The sequence below is a fragment of the Opisthocomus hoazin genome, chromosome 4 (genome assembly GCF_030867145.1).
Source record: "Opisthocomus hoazin isolate bOpiHoa1 chromosome 4, bOpiHoa1.hap1, whole genome shotgun sequence".
NCBI classification, from domain to species: Eukaryota; Metazoa; Chordata; class Aves; order Opisthocomiformes; family Opisthocomidae; genus Opisthocomus; species Opisthocomus hoazin.
Window position 1 is genome coordinate 23620583 of NC_134417.1, and position 18843 is coordinate 23639425.

The 18843-nt window shown below is 49.8% G+C and overlaps 1 protein-coding gene across 7 annotated transcripts in view; it reads left to right on the top strand.

The window, feature by feature from the left end:
- The window catches only part of TNIK (TRAF2 and NCK interacting kinase), a 168962-nt gene that overhangs the window by 134512 nt on the left and 15607 nt on the right, over positions 1-18843 (top strand). For 4 of the 7 annotated variants that reach the window (XM_075418325.1, XM_075418324.1, XM_075418327.1 and 1 more), the window contains 8 exons: positions 415-579; positions 2752-2991; positions 5675-5781; positions 8272-8435; positions 9773-9870; positions 10587-10610; positions 14135-14319; positions 17828-17954. In XM_075418325.1, coding sequence (XP_075274440.1) covers positions 415-579; positions 2752-2991; positions 5675-5781; positions 8272-8435; positions 9773-9870; positions 10587-10610; positions 14135-14319; positions 17828-17954 — 1110 coding nt within the window. The remainder of the gene's footprint in view (positions 1-414; positions 580-2751; positions 2992-5674; positions 5782-8271; positions 8436-9772; positions 9871-10586; positions 10611-14134; positions 14320-17827; positions 17955-18843) is intronic. The other 3 variants (XM_075418326.1, XM_075418329.1, XM_075418331.1) reach the window with 2 other exon arrangements.

Sequence of the window (18843 nt, forward strand, 5' to 3'; positions counted from 1 at the left end):
CCAGACTTGCTAAATCTAGATCAAAGCCAGCCATTTTCTGGCTGCCATATGTATTCTTTTATTCAGATCAAACAAAAGCACGCCTCGTGGTGTTTAGAGCGGTGAAGAAAAAGGGTCCCCTTGCTTAAAGATACATTCGAGAAGAAGCAAGAGCCTCTCAGGAGTCATCTTCTAGAAACACCTCTCTGAGGCGTGTTGCCTTTTTTTTTCCATTTCATATTCAGAAATGAATTATGCGCATAAATACAGGTAGTCCTTTCGGTGTCTTTAAAATGCATTTGTTGCACAGCCTGCTGGGTAACTTGGATTCCGTGGCCATACAATATGTATGATACACCTAAAGGGAAAAAAGCTTCCTGGGTGTGTATATGCATACCCTGGTTTTCAACTGGAAACGGCTTTTTGTCGCCGCAGGTGGAGGAGCGCTCCCGGCTCAATCGCCAGAGCTCGCCGGCCATGCCCCATAAGGTGGCCAACAGGATCTCTGACCCCAACCTGCCACCTCGGTCGGAGTCGTTCAGCATCAGCGGCGTGCAGCCGGCCCGGACCCCGCCCCTGCTTCGGCCCGTGGACCCACAGGTAATGATGCTTCCCCGGGCAAGCTCACCTACCAGAGCCGGGATGCTGGGGGTGCTGGTAAGGTAACAGGAAAAAGAGCGGATTAAAGGGAAATAGTGTCTTGCTCCCTGGTTTCTCAGCCTTAAGTATATTCGTCAGTAAGAGCAGCGTCTACATTCATGAGTGGATTCTTGTTGTCACTTCCATGTGTTAGAAGCATCACGCTGATTTATACCTTCCTTTGAAGCATCACGTACTGGTTACTGCCAGAAACAAGCTGGAGGACCGAGAGGAACTGCTGGTCTGGTCCAGTGCGGCAGTTGCTCTGTTCCTCTTTGGATCTGGTTTATGTAAAGGTCTAAAAAAACCACAGCGCCTGGTACAACAGACCCGGGACGCTTTGATGCTGAGGATCGTCAGAAAGAGGTTTTGCTTTCTTTGCCGCTTTAATTCAAGGTTTTGTTTTGGTTTTCCATTGCGTTGACATCAGTCACAAACACATCTGGAGAGGGCATAGATCACCATGACCATCTAAAAATTCCTCCCAGCCACGAGCTCTGTAAGTACTCTGCCACCGAAAGCTCTGCACCAAGTGTCGGTGCTGGCCCCGGTCCAGTCCCTGGAACTGCTCCCACGGATCTGCAGACTCCAGCGGGGATTTCAGGGGGAAGTGCAAAGCCTTTGCTCCATGTCCACGTGGGCTTTCCATGGGAAAATGTGCCCACCAAGGGCCATCCACGTGTGGTATGTGCACCTGTAGGTCACCACTACAATGCCAGCTTTAAACAAAATGCATGCAGGAAAGCCCTTAAACATCCAGCTCTTTTTTCCCCAGTGTACATGGTCTATATGCGCTGAGCAGTGGGTAAAACCCCACTTCACTGCAGTCTCTCCAATTGACCAGATACTTTTCAGTGACCTTTTTGACAACCTGTGTTATCAACAGCTACAAAGAATTTTGTTTGGCAATAAAATACTAATGAAAAGGTTGTTTGAAACCCAGAGACCCATGTAAATGTATGCATGCATACACGTGTACACGATACATGTACGTGTGTACGTAGACACGTATGGGGAAATGTCACGTAAAAGTTACAGCCCCGCTGTATCAAAGGAACGCGGCTTCTCAGGGTCACAGCACCACAGCATGGCAGGGGTTGGAAGGGACCTCTGTGGGTCATCTAGTCCAACCCCCTGCCGAAGCAGGGTCACCTACAGCAGGCTGCACAGGACTGCGTCCAGGCGAGTCTTGAATATCTCCAGAGAAGGAGACTCCACAGCCTCCCTGGGCAGCCTGGGCCAGGGCTCCGTCACCCTCAGAGGGAAGAAGTTCTTCCTCATGTTCAGACAGAACTTCCCCTGCTTCAGTTTGTGCCCATTGCCCCTTGTCCTGTTGCTGGGCACCACTGAAAAGAGTCTGGCCCCGTCCTCCTGACACCCACCCTTAGGATATTTATAAGTCCTGGGGAGAAGCTCTGATTTCACAAACTCTTAACTTTGTGAATTTCTCAGATTTCCCTAAACAGATGTCAGTGTTCCTTTCCCTCGTAACCCTTAGATCTATAGGGCTGATCTATAGGATAGGGCGTAGCTAGACCTAGAGGAACTCATGCCTCAAGATTTTTTTTTTTCAACCATCTATGCCTCAGAATCCCTGACGATTTTTTTTTTTAGTTATTATTTATTATCGTTTCCTTCTCTTTTTTTTTTTTTCATTTTTTAACGCGGAGAATCCATGCCAGACCTCATCAGCCCAACCGCAGAGGTGCAGGCATACGAGCTGGAGAGTGGGCCAGTGGCAGGCAGAGCGAGGGGCGGGCAGGGTGCGCGGGGGCTGCAGGAGGGAGCAGCTCACCCTGCTCCTGGGCCGGGACCCGCAGCTTGGCGCGGGGCCGTCAGCGCGAGCCCCGTCACCGCACGCGCGCGGGGCCGCTCAGGACTGGAGCGTGGCGTTGGCACTGCCTGATTTTAAAAGGCTGAACGTGATTTTTAATAGGTCCTGCATTGAAGCAATGGAGGTCAGAAGTTCCTGAAGCCAAGGCAGTGCTGATCTCAAAGCGAGGGGGTTTTTTAGTGCATCCAAAGTGCTAATCAAAAAAAATTTTTTTTAATCAAATTTTTAAATACCTTTTTTTGATTCCTTTTTTTTTTTATCATTTTGTACTGATAGTTCTGTTTTGACTTGGTGCTTAGATTCCACATCTGGTCACTGTGAAATCCCAAGGAAGCTCCTTGTCTGGGTCTCAGTCACTGCATGAACAGCCTGCAAAGGGACTGGCTGGGTTTCAGGAGGCTCTGACGGTGACCTCTCACCGCACTGAGATGCCAAGGCAGAACTCGGACCCCACCTCAGAAAACCCTCCTCTGCCCCCTCGCATTGAAAAGTTTGACCGAAGTTCTTGGTTACGGCAGGAGGAAGACATTCCACCAAAGGTAACACTATCGCTCCTCACTTTCAGCACGTCAAAGAGGCGAGCCCAGAGCAGAGTCCCCGCGGCACGGTGCTCCGCACCCCCGGCAAAGCAGAGCGGGCATCACCGTGGCTCTGCAGTGGGTACCGACCTGCCCGGGGGCTGCGCTTCCCAAGGCAGGTCTGGCGCAAGAGGCTGGGAGCTGCTCTCGGGTGCACACGCGGGGCTGCAAAATAGCAGTGCCTTCCAGGAAAGAAAGTTCTCGAGCCCGGACAGAGGCCAAAATAAATTAATTTCTCCTTTCCCGAGGGTAAAGAACAACCTTCTGTTTAAATAGAATTACAGGAACATAAGATTTGTCATACTCAATAAGTCGGGTCCTTTTTATCCAGTACCGTGCCTCCAGTTGCAATCAATATTTGACGGAAGACTTGTAAGGGCTCCAGCAGCTTTATACCTTTGTTGACATTTTGGCAGTGTCTGGCAGTACCTCTTTAATTAAGATTCTTCTGGACCAGTGTTTCGATCGCGTTGTTTATACACCTTCGTTTTGGAAGAATTATAACTTGGCCATTAAAGTTCCCCTTACAGTGAATCAGCTTTCAGCCTGGGATGGTTTTACAGAGAAAAAATGATTACAGATGGATTAATGATAGCAAGGCAGTATTTGTCCCTGACTGAGAGGCCGTTTTTCTGTGTACTAACAAGTAAGCGAGGTGCCTGTTTAAGAGCAAATTACTGGCTCCCGGGGAAGCATCCCTGTGTGAGGGATCTGCAGTGGTCTGTCACGTGTGTTAATAATGTTCCTATTTCTGCCACCACCAAGCGATGAGAGACATCGGCGCCCACCGAAGAGGAAGAGCACGCCAGCAGCTCCTGGAGTTACTGGTGTGCTTTGCTGAGGGTGGCCGCCGGGTTTCAACCTACTTCTGAGAAACCCCTTGCAGTTTAAGGTTGGCTTTTTGCCTTGAGCCCTTGGAGAAGGGCGTCTCTTAACTGCAGTAATTCACTGCGTGGTGCAACCACAGCACCTGCTCCATAGAAAAAAGGTGTTTTCTGGCATTACGGAGTATTTTCGCCCTCGGCTGAGGGAACATGAGCTCTGGAACGGGTCACCGCGCTGAACAGCGGATCCCGTTGAAGGCCGTCGTGTCGGCAGTAATACCCAGAAGGACTCTGACATCTCATTTTACTGCCCAGAGTGGGTTTGATGTGTTTGTAAGTGGGAACGAAAGGACTGCCCCGTGAGGCAGGGCCGGCTGTCTCTGGGGTCCGGGGCCTTGTTTCTGCCAGTGCTTACGGCTGGATGCTTCAGAGGAAGGTAGAAAACTCCCCAGGTCCCGGCTGCAGAGTGCCCTGCCCGGAGGGGAGGTCGCTTTCTAATGAGACACGCTGTAGCTAGCGGTGCCGCAGAATGTAAAGCTCGCTCGCTCCCTAGATCTTTTCATCTTGCCTAACATAACTGCGTGTTTATTCTCAAAAAAAAAAAAAAAAGCCTAATCGTTTTTTTGCTAATCCCACCAAGCCCTTGGTCGCTCTGTTATCTGGTGCGAGGTATTGCACGGTGAGTATGGTCGTGCCTCTCCGCGTCGGCCTGCGCTGCCGGGGGACGAGACCACCGTGCCTGCGGCCGTGCGGTGATGCCCGAGCTCCAGCGGGACGAGGCAGGGCTCCGGGGCTCCCGGCTGAAGCAGCTCTAGGCTGCGGCTGGCTCCGGGTTTCTGCTGGTGGCGATAGCTGTGAGCCATCCCACAGGCAGCGGGGTTTTGGCACCTGAAGCTCAGTGAATTGTAGAATCATAAGTTGGAAAAGACCTCTTAAGATCAAGTCCAACCGGCAACCCATCACCACCGTGCCTAATAAATCATGTCCCAAAGTGCCACATCTACACATTTTATGAACCCCTCCAGGGATGGTGGCTCCACCACTGCCCTGGGCAGCCTGTTCCAATGCTTTACAGCTCTTCCACTAAAGAAATTTTTCCTAATACCCAATCTAAACCTCCCCTGATGCAACCTGAGGCTGTTTCCTCTCGTCCTATCGCTAGTTGCTTGGGAGAAGAGACCAACACCTGCCTCACTACAACCTCCTTTCAGGTAGTGGTAGAGAGCAATAAGGTCCCCCCTCAGCCTCCTCTTCTGCAGACTTAACAGCCCCAGCTCCCTCAGCCGCCCCTCATAAGACTTGAAGGTCTTAGGGATTAAAGCGAGAGTTAGGTGGACCGGTCCGGCTCTTCCCACTATCAGCCCTCTTGTCTGGCCGCTGATGAACACCACCTCTGTGCCGACATGTGTCAAAGCTGAACGAGAGATGCTAAAAACTCTGAAACACACTCAGTCTGAGTTTTACCTTAAAAATTACTTTTCTGGGTTATGTTGGTTTTAAATTCTATGTGTGTGTGTGTGCATGTGTTAATTTTTGAAAAAAACATGCGCCGTTTGGTGGTAGCCAGGCTGCTCGGTGTGCTGCTCGGGGCTCCTCTGCCGGGAGCATCCCTGACCGCACCTTTGCAGCTCGTTTCTGTCAGGCAATTCCTTCTAAAAGCCGAGAGCTTTGTGTTCTGTAATTACCATAAAAACTGTCCATCTCTCGGTGGGAGATCTGGTGTAAATCAAGTCTTAGGGCGGTGCTGAAGGGAGGACTCTGGGCTGTGCAAACGGCCGCCGGAGGTGGTGGGGTCAGTGAACGTCTCCGTTCTTTTCCAGGTGCCTCAGCGAACCACTTCCATATCCCCTGCTCTGGCGAGGAAGAACTCCCCGGGCAACGGCAGCGCCCTGGGGCCGCGGCTGGGCTCCCAGCCCATCCGGGCCAGGTACGGACGCCGCAGGGGACGGGCGCCCGGGGGGACGGGCAGGAGTGATCCCGGCGCTGGGGTCCGGCCCTGCTTTCGCTGACTGGTAACAGAGCGAGATTTGCAGTGCCTCTCGTGTCGCTGGGATGAGCTTCTGCGGTCGTTGGTGTTCTGTACCGACACCAAAGGCTGCCAGCGCTGGGATCGCTGGAGGTTCTGCTCCCTGGGCTGAACACGGTCCTGGGCATTGCCAGGTTTGGAGGTGCACACTGCGTCTGCTCTGGGGTCGCAGGGGAATTTGGGCGCTCCCTTGAGTGGAATTAGGTGCTGGGTCTCCCCGTGTCACTTCTCGCATACAAGGGGATCCATATAAGCTGGTGGGGAGATCTCAGCGATAGGTACCGTACATTTCCTGTGCATCAGAGCGGCTTTTCGCAGGTACTGACAGAGGAATGTGCCGGAGGACAGACACTGATGCAGCTTGGTGAGGTCTTCCTTAGATGCAGATCAAGGATTAAATTCCTTTTGGCTTCCTAGAAGGATGGCCTTTAGCTTAGCCAGACGCAGCTCTCTGGCATGGCGGGGCGCGGGGCGTGCTGGTAGCACCCCGAGGAAGGATGCTGCACCACCTCTGCCACATCAGAGCTATTCCTGGGCATGGGTAAAACCATCGGGGAACTTGAGAGGCTCTGTTCATAGCTGGATGGAAAAAACATGGCTTAGTCACACAAGAGCTTGTCTCTGGTTTGCAGAGCATCGCGGGCAAATCTCTAGACCCCAGACAGGCAAATCTCAGGGTAAATCCATGTTCCACGTAGCCTCACATGATGGAGCTCCTTGATTTCTTCTTCCCACCTTGTCCTTCCAGGGTGAGGTCAAAAGGCAAACGCTGGGGTGTTCGTAGCCATGTGCCGTCACCAGTTTCGGCATAGGCCTTTCTGTCCAGCTCAGTGCCCCAGCCACGCAGCAGCAGACTCTCATACAGCGGGCAGCAGCTTGGAGGGACTGGCAGCGGTAGCAGAAGGAGGAGGAATCTTTTTTGTAGTTTTTTTTTTTTTTTTCATTAGACAAAACACATTCATATCATGGTTGGTTCCTCTTTATTGCTCAAGGCTGAAGCATTCTGAATTCTTCCAAACGTTGTTCTTGTAGTTAGCTGTTGCTTGAAGGACAATATAAAATGTGGAGGGGTGTTGGACTGCATGGTCCTAGGAAGTGATAGTATTGAAAGTAAAAGGGATAATGGGAGCCTGTGGGATTCGAGTTGAAGGTTGCCCAGTGTTTCCTTCAGCCTCTGGTTGGTACAGGTAAATACATTAGTATTATTTTATTCAAACACCGTTCATGAATTAATTTAGCTAAGGACATGTCAGCTGTACAGCATGAGCTGGAGGCCTTCAGTTTGATGAAAATTGGAAATGATTAGGATGCTACCATGTCCGTTAAACTAAATAAACAGTGAAATAGTTTCACATTTCATTTCTCTCACAGTAATGTGGCAATTCTCCAGTTTTCCTTTTCAACCACCTCTCCAGTTGCTTCTTGATTCCTCCCATGCATAAATGTGAATATTATTAAAATATGTTTTCTTTTATTGTTACCCTCCTGTAGCAAACGAGGGGCTATTTCCTTGCACACAGAAAGTTACTGTCTGCTGATGACCCCATGACAGCAGTGGGCCCTGGCAGTTTGGCCACGGCGTGGATGCGCCGCACACCTCGCACTTCGTGTGCGCACCCTCCACCTGCCTTTGCGTTACGCCACGCGGCAGCGTTACCCCGTCATTGTTAGGTAGGCAAGGTCCTCACTTCACAGGAATATTGTCTAAAACCAAATTGCGTAATTCTGTGTTGAACATCTCTTCTGATATCCTGTCAGTGCCAAGTAAGAATTCATTTTCCCAAAGGCAGCTGATGCTCTGAAAGGGAATAGTCACTCTTCGTGCATCAAGGATGCTTTTTGTTCTGGATTTATGTAGGTTCACCAGGGTGAAAGAGATCAAGGAAGACAAGTGGATATCTTACGCAAGTTTAAAGTGAAGTCATGAGAGTTGTGAAGTGCAATTAAGTGGCAAAGGTGATCTGCAGCCTTATTGCAAACTTGAGATCCTTTCTTTGCTGAAATATTTCTTTCTCTTTGCAAATTCCTGCTTTTATGGTGAATATCGGTGGTTAATTCAGGTAGCTCCAGTGTTGCACATCTATAGGCCGAAAAGAATCTTTTAATTTTTGCTGAATTTAGCAAAATAAAAGTAGAAAGCTGCTCTAGCCTATTTTTTGTCATACATGTGGTTTACTTCTATGAGGTTGCTGAGTGCCTGTTGAGCTCCCATGGATTTCAGTGGGGCTTGCAGGCTCAATAGCTTCCAAAGAGAAGACCTCAGCCGTGTCTTCTCCCACAGAGGAGGTGTCTCCTCACCTTCCAGCTGTCCCAGGTGGGGTGGGAAGGACCTGAACCCCGGAGGTGCGTGCAGCACCATCTGATGGTGCTCTCTGTTCTGTCCTCCCGCAGCAACCCGGACCTGAGGAGGACGGAGCCCATCGTGGAGAGCCCGCTGCAGAGGACCAGCAGCGGCAGCTCCTCCAGCTCCAGCACTCCCAGCTCGCAGCCCAGCTCCCAGGGCGGGTCCCAGCCCGGCTCCCAGGCTGGCTCCAGCGAGCGCAACAGAGTCAGAGGTGAGGTTCTCGAAAACGTCCCTTAGCACCGGGCGCGCTTTCTGAGCCTTGTTTGATAAGCGGGAAGTGCAAGAGGTCTGTGAGCTCACGTGTGTTTTTTAAAAAATGAAAAAAATCGAAGGGTTCATCATTTATGATGCACTTCTGTGACCAGCTGGCCTCCTTGCAAGCAGAGGTGCCTGGATGCCAATGTGGGGTGCCCGCGGCAGCACGCACTGCTCCCGCGCTCTGCTGAAGCATCGCAGTGCCGAGTAACTTAGACGAAAGGAGGTGGGGGTGATGCTGTAGGGTTAAAAAAAAAAAAGAATACCAGCACGCTTCCTATGTTCACTCACCCAAGCTCACTTCTTCTGTGATGGTTTCTTTGGGACTGTGTTTCACTTTGGGCGGGTATCTCTTTTTTTTTTTTTTTTTTTTTTGAGCTTCATCTTCATGCAAAGCCGGAGACGGGAGCAGAGGAGTGAATGAGCCCATCAGAAGCTTTCTGTAAAATGTTTTCACTAGGCAGCCGTGTTTACACTGGGTGGGTGTTCCTAGCTGAACTGTCTCCTCTCATCTCAGAGCCGCTCTTAAAGATATTCCATTTCCCCGTTTAATCGCAGTAGGAGCTGCTGAAGCACATGGAGCCCGTACATCTGCATTTGTGGCACAGCCCCGCAGTATAAATCCCCAGGGCTGAAGCGCATTGAAACAAACGCTGCCTCCACGCTTTGAATTTTTTATGACTTGGCCATAAGACGACGTGTCTGTTGTTGAAATCATCACTTCTCTAGGCAGTCAATAAAAGGAGTTTATCTCCAATTGTCCTTTTTGGTGGGGTTTTGTTTTTACTGATGAGGAATCCTGAGACAAAAAATGTCCTAGCAATGTCAGATGCTGCGGAGCTTTTGATTTATCACATGCCCTGTTCTTTTGCAGAGTGAATTTGTTTCTGTAGTAGAAAAAAGGGCAGTCATGCTGCGAGAAGGCTGTCAGTGGAGGCTGGGCTGGATCATGGTTTCTGTCGCTGTGTGGAGGGACACCCCATATAGTCCAGTAGAGAGGAGCAGGAGGATTTCTTGAGACAACAAGCGAAATGTAGCGACACTTTATTAGCTGGCCCAAACCTACCTAGTTACAGAGCATCCAGTCCTGTGCCTGGGATGTCCCTGTCTGCTTTCACCGCCGTCTTCCTGCACTTCGTGGGCCAATAGCTGGGGAAGGGGCTGCCGGTGCCTCGGCATGGGGGTGGAGGACAGTGAAGCCCCCCTCCATGCCCACTGTCCTGGGGGACAGGGTCCAGCGACGGCTTTCAGCAGCACTTTAACTCCGGCTCTGTCTGCTTGCCTTTCGCCCAGGGAACGCCAAGCCCGAAGGGTCCCCTGTGCTCTCCCACGAGCCCGCCAAGGTGAAGCAGGAAGACAACAGGGACGTGACGCGACCGAGCCGACCCGCTGTGAGTCTGACGTTATTTCCCGCGGGAGCGTTGCCAGCCGGCTTGGCCGCGTTTCCCTTCGGTGCGGTAGCACGACCGCAGGGACCCCAAGCAAGAGGCTGGTACCATTGCTTCTCCAGCAGAGAGACTGGAAAGCGGTGGTACGGCGAGAGCCCGTGGGAGGTTTGAATGCTTAAGAGGGCGCATGAGTTTTTATCAGGAGCCCAAGTCTAGGGGAAAGCACTTAAGCCTGTGTTTTCACGTGAGGCAGATGCTTAAGGGCTTTGCTAGCTTGGGCGCGGTGGTTGCCGATGGCACACTGCTGTGTTCCGCGCTGCATGTTCCCCCGCAGCAGCCCGGCGGAGGGGTGCTCTGCTCGGGAAGGCTGGGCGACCGGCCCCCCACAGCCTTCGCAGCTTAAAACCGACCTGGTAGTGGTCTCTGTACGCTCCCGTTTTATTATTCCGAGCAAAATCTCATCCGAAGTGCTTCCTCCTGGTTTAATGCTGTTGACACTTGTATTTTAAAACTGCAGAGTCGGCCTAATAACGAAATGAATTTCCACTGCTTCTCTTTTTTAATGTGTATTAATGTTTTGTTGATGTTTTTTCTTCTCTACACTCCACAGCGTTGAGCTAACAATTCTAATTTTATTTCTAACCTGCTTGCCCTTCCTCTGGCTTTTTCCTGTCCCGATCTGTTTCCTCTGATGCTGATTATTCTTCCTTTACCCACAGAGCTATAAGAAAGCTATAGATGAGGTTAGTGATATCTTTTCTCAGTGGGTCGTGCCTATGCAAGGTTGACTAGTTAGCGCTTAATATCGAACCGGGTTTTCTTGGTGCTGACATTGAAAAAGGTGGCGATGCAGTCTTGGGTCAGGTGGGAGACCGAGCGATTGCGTTTCCGTGTGGGGAGGGGACCAGCGCTGCCGGTGTGTTCTGCTCGGCCGTGGGCTGCCCGAAACCCACCGGCCAGACCCCTTGCATGGAAGCACCCCAGCGTTCACGCGTGGAGCGAACGGTGCTGCCGTTGCTCGGCGTGTTTGAAAGAGAAGGGGTGAGAGCGGAGGTTTCTCGTGCCGGTGGAGGTGGTCCGGGCAGCCTGCACCGCTCGCCACATTCTGCTCTCAGCTACAGCCCCCGGCCGCCCACTGATTTCGGTGGGGCCATCGAGCGCTGCTTGAAATGCGTTTTAAGCCTGATTCGAAGGACGGCCTGCGGCAAATGAAGAACAGAGCGGTGGAGGACAGCGGGTGATTCATTGTCATGGCCCATCAGCTGCAGAGCCAGTCGGCGGAGCCGTCTTGGATGTTGATGGGCAATGCTGGTCTTCATCCATCCTCGTAAAAAAAATAGAGAGTCCTGAATTACACCTTCTTCACCATGTGATAGATAGATATAATAGATATGATAGATATGGTATATATGATATATGATAATAGATATGATAGATATAATTTTCAGTGTGTGTGCATCTGGCGATGGTGAATGTTTAAATGTTAATGGGAGAAGACCAAACACTCCTGATTTAGCATTTAACTTGCCTCACACGTGCACCACTGTGCACACACTGCTGATACTGGTAACTGCGGGGCTGTAATGGAAAGCACTGGTATCAGCAGCCTCTTCTGCAGCCTCTTTCCTCTAAAAATAAAGATATGAAAGAAGGAAGATGTGCTGGTTAGTTAGCTCATTCTCTTGGACAGGACGTGAGCAATGAATTTTGTTTAATGAGGTGCTTTGTTAAGAAAAAAGCACATAAATCAGTGTCTAAATAGAGGCAGCGTGTGTGCTAAATTCAAGTTCAATGAGCTGTGTGATTCTGGAAACCAATCTGACTTGATTCCAGCTAATATTAAATCTAAAGTCTTTGTAATTAAAAGTAATTAAAGAGCACTGATGCTGCTAACTTATGTATTATGTCACCCTCAGTAATAACATTTCAAACACATGTGGAACTACTGAGCACTTTCCTTCTAGTTGTCAGATTGTTTTTGGTCCAAGAGCAACTCAGTGAAGCCGTTTATTCCTACAAAGTGCTCATTACTTAGAGGAAACGATAGCATCAAAGAATTAACCATCCCAAGGCAAAGCTTTAACTAGGAAATACGAATTCTCTGATGATATTGTCTGGGAGTGTTACTGCTGTTATAACTTCCAAATTAGTTATTAAAAACTAATTAAGCTGATTTTTAAAGTACTATCTTCTGGTGATGACCAAAGAAGGCTGGTGGGGTGCCTTGAAGCACGTTAGAAATGGAAGGTACAAAAAATAAGTGCTTTTCCCAGTCCACCTCTGTGATGAGGAAGGATTCAGTCCTGGTCCTGCGCTGCGGGAAGTCCAGCTGCAGTCTGAAGAGGCCCTTACGCAGCCCGAAAGTCCCTTTTAAAGTTGAGAAGGCTCCAAACCAACTCAAAGTGCTCGATAAAGAGCGTCTTTTGTACTCGAAATGGAAAGCATTGTTAAGCTGTTGAAATTGTCATTGATTCTTATTTAGGAGAAGAAGCAGTCATGTCGTAGAAGCTGCTACAGCGCTAATTAAAATAATTAGTTGTCGTGACTGCAGATTTGACTGTATTTCAATCCCAAACATGTTGGCATCGAAAGTAAACTCTGGAAATACCACATTCTCTCTTTAATCATGACGAGGAGCCTTTCTTTAAAGGTACAAAGAGCATTTGGAGAGGGATACGTAATACCCACCACAGATACCCGCTGCGAAGCAGGGATTGGCCCTTTTTTTTTTTTTTTAAGAAAAACCTAGGGGTTTTTGGTATTTACGGATCTGACGCAAAGCTCTGTGACGTCCGTGGGAGTCTGTGCCCTACGTCAGAGGCCGGGCAGGGCAGACCTGGGAGCAGAATGTGCGGCTGTCCACCGGTGGGAGCTCACCGGGAGGTGTGGGTCAGCGACGGCCAAAGTACAGGTTGCTTGCGAAATATTCCTGCTTCACCTTTAAAAAAAATGAACTGGGTTTGCATCTCAGCCGTCGAGGTTTTCCATCGTTTTCTTCACGTGTCAACGGGATAGATTTTAAGAGCTCCCTTTGCAACTGTAGTTAATATTGCCGTAGTCGCCCTGCTGGAACGGTAAACTGGAAATGCAGTAAATGAGAGTATGGCCGTAAGACAATTGTGGAATTTAGTCTTTTTCAATGAGTTTCTTTCTCCCTAATCCTTTATCTCTGACCGAATGCACTGATGCCTACCTCGGTCACTAATATAGGGAGAAATGGTAAGACTGACAATTGCGATGCTTTGTTCGTCATGTGCATGTCTTGTGCAACAGACTTCTCTAACCCATTCTAATTCAAGCTCTCATGCTTTTCTGCCCTACTGCTTCCCCCTGCATTGCTATAAAAGCATGTAAGATAACAAAAAGTCTCTTTTCTACACGGTGCCTGCCATGTTCCTTGTTTTGAAATAGCAGTGTCGATTTTATATGACTGTCGGGTCTGAGACCTCATCAAAGTCATGGTAAACTGAAAAATTATTACTAGGCTTTGGGACTGCTCCTATCTTTTTTCTCGTTTCAAGGCTTTTTTTTTTTTTCCCCCCCTTAGCTTGTAGGCTGCCACATTTCACATAAAGTGCTTAATGGGTCCCGCTGAGGGATTGGGGGTTTTATTTTTTTTATATTATTTTTTTGATCGTGTGGCTGACTCAGAGCTGTGAGTCCAAAGTCTGGCTGAGCTGGGCGCTTCTCGTCATGCTCCTCACCGCCTCTCGGCAGCCGCCCGGCAGCGGAGACTTGCCACGGAAGCAGCTCTTGACGTGGGGATTGCACCACTCCGTGGGAGATGCTGTCATTGCTTCCGTCCCAAATGCATTTATTACAGAATAAATACAATTGCGGGGTCTCTTTGAGAAGCTGGAAAGAAGAGAAAGCCCTGCAGGAGAAATTCTCCGAGCCAATCTTTGAAATGATGTTGTTTTCCAGTTTACTATGATGGTGACTGAGCTTCACCTTTTCCAACAAATATAATTTTGTCGTGTATATACATATAAGTGTGTGTATATATATGCACATACACGTTCCAAACAGAAAAAGAAGAGGTTGGCTATTGATTTTTCAGTGAGCGTAAATCAGTTTTGTTTTGTTTAATAAATGCTACATGCTACAAACATTGTCTTACGTTCGTCTCATGTTTGTAACGACTCTGTAAAGCTATTTCTTGTTGCTCGTGCTGTTAGCATTGGCTTTTGGAGAGATGTATGACATTCTCCTCGCTTTAAACATAATAGCCATCGCTTTCTTGTTTTCTTGCCTCCATCCCCTTTAGGATCTGACGGCCTTAGCCAAAGAGTTGAGGGAGCTGCGCATTGAAGAAACCAATCGCCCCCTGAAGAAGGTGACGGACTACTCCTCCTCCAGCGAGGAGTCGGAAAGCAGCGAGGAGGAGGAGGAGGACGGGGAAAACGAGACACATGATGGGACCGTGCCTGTCAGTGACATCCCACGGCTTATGTAAGAAGCGATTTCTTTTGGGGACGCAAACCATAAAACCGCGGCGTCTTGGTCTGGATATGGGATATGTCCAAAGTGCAGTGGTGTTTGGTGGCTGGCACTGGGAACGGTGTCATGGTTGCAAGGGATCATTTATCGTAGAATCATAGACTGGTTTGGGTTGGAAGGGACCTGATAGATCATCTAATTCCAGTCCCCCTGCCATGGCCCAGGACACCTTCTGCCAGCCCAGGTCGCTCAGACCCCTGTCCAACCTGGCCTTGAACACTGCCAGGGAGGGGGCAGCCACAGCTTCTCTGGGCAACCTGGGCCAGGGCCTCACCACCCTCAGAGTAAAGAATTTCTTTCTTATATTCCATCTAAATTTACCCTCTTTCAGCTTGAAGCCATTACCCCTTGTCCTATGACTACATGCCCTTCTAAAAAGTCCCTCTCCAGCTTTCTTGTAGGCCCCTTCAGATACTGGTAGGCTGCTAGAAGGTCTTCCCAGAGCCTTCTCTTCTCCAGGATGAACAGACCCAACTCTCTCAGCCTTTCCTCACAGGAGAGTTGTTCCAGCCCTTGGATCATTTTTGTGGTCTCCTCTGGACCCACTCCAACATTTACCACTCATTTGCTCAGATGAGTCTTTTTCCTGGTCCAAACTAGAGATACTTAATGGGAAAAACTGAATGGTTTCTACTTCATGTTCAGTGAACTTGAACTCCAGGCTGATGGACCTGTTGTTGCTGATGAACGAGGTGGGGTTTTGGCCAGAGTGGACACGCCTGACCTCATCCACACCTTGCGTCCTGCCCACGGGCTTGGCGTGTTAAAGCTCTTGAGCCTGGTCTTGCCCCAGATCACGCCATGCTGAAGTGCTGTACTTGTTGGCCTGCCCAGTGCCAGCTGGTAGAGCCAGGATTAGAATAATCCTGAATCTTTCTCTTTTATTTTTTTGTCCTTGATTCAGTAACTGTACAGGCTGCAAAACGTGGTGGGCTAAAACATTAAAACAAAAAAGTCGTCAGACTGTACTATTGCATCCGCATTGCAGGTCATGGGACACTTGTGCTTTTGAATATCTCTGTGCCCCTTCGGATTCACAGAGGAGTTGTGGGAAGGCTTTAGGAAATTTTTTGCATTTCAGTCAGTTCATTTCTGTTCTTCCTGCTAAGTGAATTATTAGTCGATATAGGTGTACCTGGCTTCATAGTGGTGGGGCATGGAGCGGCAGGGAGGCCCTCCGGGTGGCAAGGAGACCTAGGGGGTCCGTGCTGTGCAGAGTGCCAAGCTCCTGGGTTGGAGCTTCCTTCCAGCAGAAGAACAAATATCAGAGCGCTTGGAATTTGTTGGAGAAAGTTAGGAGACAGAGGGATGGCTATGAATATACAGCCATTGGATGGGCAGTCCAGCGCATGAGAAGGGGCCTCAGGCTGCTCGCAGAAGAGGGGTTCAGTCAGGAGTGGTTAACCTGCGCTGACCTCCTTCCACCAAACGCCTTGGGTTTGACACCACACTTTGCGGTGGATAAAATATCTCGCCGAGTCCTTTGCAGCCAGACGTGTCAACGACAGCCGTGGCAGTGAGATGGGTGCCCCCAGCCCGCTGCCAGCCCGACGGCACTTGTCCCGTAGCGTCCTGTCAATGACGGTGCCTCCGAGGCTGAACACGGAGATGGAAACCCTTCGTGTCACAGTGAGGAGGCGGGAGCTCTGTCTGTGTCTAAGCCTTCACAGCTGTCTGCAGGCACGGCTGCGCTGCTCTGTGTTGGGGGAAAAAGAAAACAAATGCTTGACTTTACAGTCTTATTTCACAAAAAGAACCTTAACTCAAGTTCAGACTGGATGTAGTTGGCATTTTTCTATCAAAGCTTTATTTTTCTTGTGTTCAGTGTTTTTCATTAGAAACTGGGGCCGAGAGAGACCATCATCTCATCTTCTCCTGCACCTTCCGCGTGTTCTTGGTATAACCCATTTTTAGACTTCGCTGGGCATCCTCCTTGAGCACCAGGCTGCTCTTCGTTCCAGCTCTGTCCAGGTCTCTCCTGCTGCGGGATAAGCCCACCCATCGCTTTGTGTCCCTGTGGACAGGAGGGAGCGCTGACTCCCTCCACCTCTGCAGATACCTTTTCTCCATCTGAAGGCTATGATGACTCCCTTCAGCTCCCTCTCCGCTGAGCTGTGCAGGCCAGCTCTTGCCTGCGTCCAGGGATTTCTTGCAGGGTGGCGTGGAAACTGCATGCTGATGAAATCTGGGACCTTGGGGCTACCACAGCCATTGATTCGCTTGCTGTGTGGTCTCAAAATTAACGCAAACTCCTTTGTCTCTGCTTTCTTATTTCTAAAACTGGAATAATTGTGTGATTTTCTCATCCTTTTGTGGTGTTGAAAAGCTAATGGTAGGAAGGTGTGAGCTCCTTAGTGAAAGGTGCCCCAGAAGTATGGCACACTGTTGTTTGGAGTGCTTTGGTGATGCCTGTCCAGCCGTACGTTTGAGATGATGCAGGCGAGGTCCATCACCGAGCCAGTCCCACCTTGGGGTCCTCAGGGCTGACATCTCGAGTTGGACCAGCAACCCCCTTGATTAATGCAGGCTCGCTTTGGCTTTCCATGCTGCCCGGCTCCCTCGCGAGCCTCCGGGCACTGACAAGTAGGTGTGCACGGGGATGATGTGCTGAGGAGTCAGTTACTTCATACTGGTGGAAAGCAACCGGTCTGTAGGGCTTTTAAATGCAGAGTGACAGGTCTCACCAGCAACATCTTCATCACCACCGTCGGCGTTTGCCAGCGCACAGGCAGGGCTGGGTAATCCGGAGGCTCTTCGTCGTTTGCTTTTGGTTTTGTATGAATTATAGTTGAGCAGCTGGTCTGCTAAGAAGGCAATAATAAAGTAGCGGTGGCTGCTCACTGCCTGTGACATCCGCTCTCGGGCAGTCCTAAATTTTTATGTGTGCGAGAATAAATTCCAGCCTCCCTCTTGAGACAGGAGCACGGAAATAAACTCAAGGTGAAATCTTGGGTTAGGACTGTGTTTTCTCCTGGAGGACAGCAGAGAGCTGCAGGGCGCAAGCTGTACTCCTGCCCACACCTCCTCCAGACCCTCCGTGTTGTCCTTTGTCGTCGGATGCTCTGATGCACTGTTCCCTTTTCCGGGGTTGAGATGGGAGCAGAAAGGGAGTGAATTATTTTTTTTTAAACTTTTTTAAGTAGAAAAAATGATGTAAGGCAGAATGAGACTGCAGCTCCTGGTTACCTGTTGTCCATGCTCCTCTCAGGGCACTTTGGGACGACAAGGGCCCTTCTCCTTGGTCTCCATGCTCTATCTGTTGTGTATCAACCTGACCCTGGTCCTGTATTTCTGACAAGATAAATAATTTCCCCATACACTGAAGTCGATATATTTTCTAATTTTTCTTCCTGTGGGATGCAAAGCCTTACCCTTTTTGACATAATACTGTATTAGGGACTTTTCATCTAGTTTAGCGAAGGAAATACCCATCGTTAATGCTTGTCCATTCTGTCCTCAGACCAACAGGAATTCCTGGGAGCAATGAGCCGTACAACCTAGGAATGGTGACAACCCACGGGCTGGAGACTTCCCATGCAGATACGTTTAGCAATATTTCAAGGGAAGGGACTTTAATGGTGAGGGAGGTAAGTTGTAAAACAGCTATTTCCATGGAGCATCTTCAGGAGGTTTTGCCCATGTAAGCACAAAAACTAACAGTGCTGTGTGTCTGGAACACAAAATGACTGAGTAAATTGTGCTCGTTAGCGCTCTCGTTAATACAATTTACACTCCGTGCAAATGTGACAAGTGCAAATGTTTCTCAGAACTACAAACAGCAGTGAATAGTAATGCCAGGGCGCCGTGGGGGGGATGCTCCTTTGAATGACTCTGCCCTAAACCTACGATAGCTCCAGGCAGCAGAAGTCATCTTTAATTTACAGCATTTCGTTCATACACTTGGAACCTGGCCCAGAGTTTCCCCTCTCTTCCCAACCTTTGCCACCGGATGGGTGTCAGAGGCGGGCGGTGTTTGTAGAGCGTTGGGAGGCTTTTAGCAGGGGCTGGCCAAGGCCCCCTCCCCGTGAGCCAGCCGTGGGGGCTCCGGGCATCCCGCCCGGCTGCGAGCCCCCGGCTCCGGCGTCAGGGAGGTGAGTGGGGCTGCGGTGGGAGCAGTCCTGATGGATGGTGCTGCCGGAGCCAGGGGGAGGAGGCACGTTTGGCCAGCTGTGGAAGACCTGCCCCAGTGTTTTGTGATTTTCCCAGTTGCTGGAACACGCTGGTGATGCTGCTGGAAAGGCAGCATGGTGGCAGGTCTCCTGGTGAGGGGCAGTCGGTAAAACAGGCGAGTCACTCTCCTGCCGGCATGTGAAGGAGGTGGATGGGAGAGGAGAAGGAGAGAGGGGAGTCTGGAGTCAACAATCGTAAAGGAGCAGTGTTTAGATCAAACACAAACTAGACCCGAGCAGCATTTCAATTCTTAATTCCGTTTACATAAAATATTCACGTAGGAAGGGGGGAAAAAAAATGAATGCA